Raw genomic sequence first — 4,432 nt, 5'->3', positions numbered from 1 at the left:
GCCGGTACAGTGCATCAGTGATCAGAATGACCACTGGGCCGTGAGTGGAGAGCATGGCGTGGTTAAGTGCATGACCTACCTGAGCTGTTTGGTGGCCACAGGTACAGTGATTCCTAAAAGAGTATTCGAGGTTTTGGCTTTTCGCAGGGGTTTCAGAAACGTAATTCCCTCGAAAAACACGGGATTACTGTATTGTTTAGATTTATTTTTTCCTTCATATGTAGAGCATGTGTTCTTGATTTTATTATTCAATCTGCTTATATGTGTACAATACTGTATTAACTTCAGTCATAAAAAACAATTCAGTCAGAGACTTGGAGTGTTGAACTTAAGAAAAAAAAATGATAATTGAGTTACTTTCATTGTATGTTGGGTGAAACAATGGAAACGAGATTGACAAACAGTGCATAATTGCTTCACGACTATTTGCTACTTACTCATTTTGTTTTCTGTGTATCCATTCATCTCCATTCACACGAAACACATCATTAAATTAGTGTTTATTACCTGTAATTTATTTTATTTCAGATTGTGTTCAGTCCCAGTTCTTGAACACTAAATTGAAGAGTCAGCAATGTCTTCTTCTGATGGATCAGTAGTTACTGCAAAAGAAACTTTCCAGATACTGATGGAAATGTCAAAACTTTTAAACACAGGTTAGTGTATGTGAATGCAAACAACAGTGCAGAAGGATGCTTTGAAATTTTAAAATACAGTGGTCCCTCGATTAAGGAACACAATTGGTTCCACAGAGTCGGTTGTTAACCGAAAATTTTGTTAACTGAATCTGTTATTTCAATGGGATATTGGGTAATTGGTTTCAACTCACAGAAAAGGTTTACATACAAAGTACTGTATACCGGTAATACAATTAACAAAACATTAAATATAAACTAAATACAGTACTGTACTATACTGTATACTGTACAATAATAAATAAAAAACAATAGAATACTGTATTTTAACTTACTTTGAGGTGTGTATGTCGTATTACTGGCAGCTTTGTTTACATATCAAACAGCTGATTGTAGAGGCAGTCGATGATGACATGCCATATTTTTTACCGAGTGCATTGGTTCTAATGCCTTTTTCGTGTTTCATAATAATTTCTGCACTGTATATTATCAATATGTTAACTAAATTTCAGAATGACCAATAATTTTAATGTAAAAATGCAAAAAAGTATTCGAGAGACCAACAAACTCGATGTTCACTCCACTTTAAACAAAGTTAAACTGAGAAGCGTTGGTGGGTGATTCAATCAGCTGAAGGGCACACAAAAACTGTTCCCTGTACTGTATATATTATCAATATGTTAATTAAATTTCAGAATGACCAATAATTAATTTTAATATAAAAAATGCAAAAATATTCGAGAGCACAACTTTCTTGATATTTACCCCACTGGAAAAGAATGTAAATTTAGAACCAATTGCATTGGCGGACTAGCCGATCAGCTGATGCGCACAACAAAGCATGTTTCTCGTAAGGCTGTCGTTAATCGAAGTTTTGTTCGTTAATGGAACTGAAAATCCTTATGGGAGCTAATTCGTTAACCGAAATTTCATTAATTGAACCGTTTGTTAATCGAGGGACCACTGTAATATACTCTACTGTACAGTGGTCCCTCGGTTAACGAGCACAATCCGTTCTAGAAGGTTGCTCATTAACCGAAAAACTCGTGAACCGAAACCATTGTTTCAATGGGTTTTTGGGTAATTGGTTCCAGCTCACCGAAAATTGCCTAAATTCAACAAAAATGGTAGAAAAGTTCACTTACTTTGAGGTGTGTATGTAGAAGGCTCCTGGATGATGATGATGATGGGAATTAGAATGGGGGTGGAGGAGAAGGGAGAAGAGAAGGCATTGGGGTGGAAGAGAAGTCACCCCATGGCACCCTTTCACCCATAAAATTTTAGTTCTCGTGGTGTAATTCAAGATTATTTTCTTTAAATCAACACTGCACTGCATTATATATTGTCAATGTAAAATAAATTTCAAAATGACCAATAACTTGCTTGGAAACACAGAAAAAAAGCATTTAGTTGAAGAGAGTCTCAAGCAAGATGTTACCTCCACTGAAAACAGAGAGAGACTAACGCCTGTCTGGTGTGTTAACAGGCTGGATGGCACGCCAGAAACTAGTTTCTTTACCTTCAATTATGTTCAATAATTATAATTGTTAAAATGACTAAAAAAGTTAATATTAAACTTTTAAAATTATTGAATAGTATGAACTTCTTGATATTTACTAAAATAGTAAGGAATTTAAGCCCTAAAACCGATTACTGTATTGGCGGACTAATACTACAGCTGGTGGACTGTCAAATGCAAGCGAAAACATGATGAAGTCGGCTCGTAAAAAACTCGTTAATCGAGGGATTGCTCGTTAACCGAAGTTAAGAATCTTATGGAAGGTAAATTGTTAACCGAAATCTCGTTAAACCGAGGCGCTCGTTAACCGAGGGATCACTGTATAGGGAGATCATTTGCTGTGTTTTCATACTTGCTAGTAAACAGTAGTAGTTTATTATTTAATGCTCTCCACTAGGTGGCTCATGTAATGTGTATACCAAGAATTTAGGTTAGACCAAAATTGTCCAATTATCTTGGCTGGTGGGCCACATTACCATCTTAGGTAGACTAAACTTCGCAGGCCACACATTTTTGTTGATATAAAAATTTTAATGTAAACCCGGTAATATACCAAAATATTCATGTCTTACATTTGTACATTTAGGAGATAAAGAATACATAATTTATACATTATTAGTGCATTATGCAGTATGCAATTACATATTACAATAATAATAATATGAGAATCACTAATGTACACTTGTTACATGAAATACAGTAAACCCCAATAACTCTGCATTTGATAACTCGAAATTTCATATGACTCGGCATGGATATGATCTCGGAATGTATTATAGTATAACTCGGGAAATGCCGAGATATAGAAATTTATCTGGGAAAATTTTGGCATATCTGGTGACCTGCTTCACCTACTATGCCTCTGTCACCTACCATGCCTCTGTGTCACCTACCATGCCTCTGTCACCTACCATGCCTCTGTGTCACCTACCATGTCTCTATGTCACCTACCATGCCTCTGTCACCTACCATCCCTTTGTGTCACCTACCATGCCTCTGTGTCACCTACCATGTCTGTGTCACCTACCATGCCTTTGTGTCACCTACCATGCCTCTGTGTCACCTACCATACCTCTGTGCCACCTACCATGCCTCTGTGCCACCTACCATGCCTCTGTGACACCTGCCATGACTGTGTCACCTACCATGTCTCTGTGTAACCTACCATGCCACTGTGTCACCTACCATACCTCTGTGTCACCTACCATGCCACTGTGTCACCTACCATGCCTCTCTGTCACCTATCATACTTTACAGACACCTAACGAATACTAAAGTTAACGCTGGTGGGCAACTGAAGAGGTATAAGGATAGTCTTGAGACAAACCTGAAAATGTGCCAAATTGACCCCCCTCACCTGGGAGACAATTACTCCACACCGTAACGCACAAGAAGGTGACAATACTTTCGAGTTAGCCCGACTGCATAACGAGGTAGACAAGCGCCAACGCCGGAAAGACGCTGCCACCGCCCCTCCCGCACTAGTTGTAGCCCTCCACATATGCAACTTCTGTGAACAACCCTGCCAGTCCCGTATCGGCCTCTTTAGTCACTTCAGAACTCACCAACCTAGGTGACACCCTTAATAACTCATATCATTATATCATAGCTGGATGATCGTCATACTCGATTTCATGTGACAGCAAAGTAGTAGTAGCATGCTTATTAGTATGGCATCTTAACTTGGTAGAGCTTCTACTTTCTGTGGTGAGAATTGTTTGTAATTTCTTCCTTTTAAGGGTGAATGTTGCTATGGTAAGGAATGAACCAATGCTGAAGATCTTTCCCAACCAACAATACCAGAGTCTCCCAGGTCAATAACTTAAAGGTTTGTTGCATACTTTACATGAACCACCTAGTTGTGCATTGTGTTATCAAATGGGATTTCAAAATCGGTAAACCATGTTTTCTTTTTTTACAACTCTAGGGCTTGATGAAACAACTCTAGCTCTGTGTGTTCGACTGTGTGACAATGGAGCCAACCCTGAGGCTCTTGCTAAGGTCATCACCGAATTACAAAGAGTCAAGAAAGAAGTTAATGGTCAAGGTGGCGGAGCAGCAGCGACATAAGAGCTTATATATTTGATAAAAAGAAATTACAGTACATGTTCCAGTAATGTTCTTGACAGAGAATACCAGATGTTTTACTAAAGAAATGGGCGAGTGTGTTTCTGTATGAAGATATTCAGTGTTCAAAATAAGTCAATATGATGATGTTTGATGAGTAATCTAAACTGCAAGAAATGTTGAGATGAAGACAAAAAAAAAATTTAATTTA

General features: G+C 38.0%; 1 protein-coding gene across 1 annotated transcript; it reads left to right on the top strand.

Moving 5' to 3' along the window:
* The first annotated feature begins 528 nt into the window (after positions 1-528).
* LOC121858648 (mitotic-spindle organizing protein 1-like) lies at positions 529-4,432 on the top strand. Its single transcript, XM_042355191.1, has 2 exons — positions 529-656; positions 4,082-4,432. Exons 1-2 carry the CDS (start codon positions 575-577, stop codon positions 4,222-4,224), a joined length of 225 nt encoding a protein of 74 aa, XP_042211125.1. The 5' UTR covers positions 529-574; the 3' UTR covers positions 4,225-4,432.

This window comes from Homarus americanus, unplaced genomic scaffold (genome assembly GCF_018991925.1).
Source record: "Homarus americanus isolate GMGI-L3 unplaced genomic scaffold, GMGI_Hamer_2.0 scaffold74, whole genome shotgun sequence".
NCBI classification, from domain to species: Eukaryota; Metazoa; Arthropoda; class Malacostraca; order Decapoda; family Nephropidae; genus Homarus; species Homarus americanus.
Note: the sequence above shows the minus strand (reverse complement) of the source record. Positions and strands in the feature narration are given on the sequence as shown.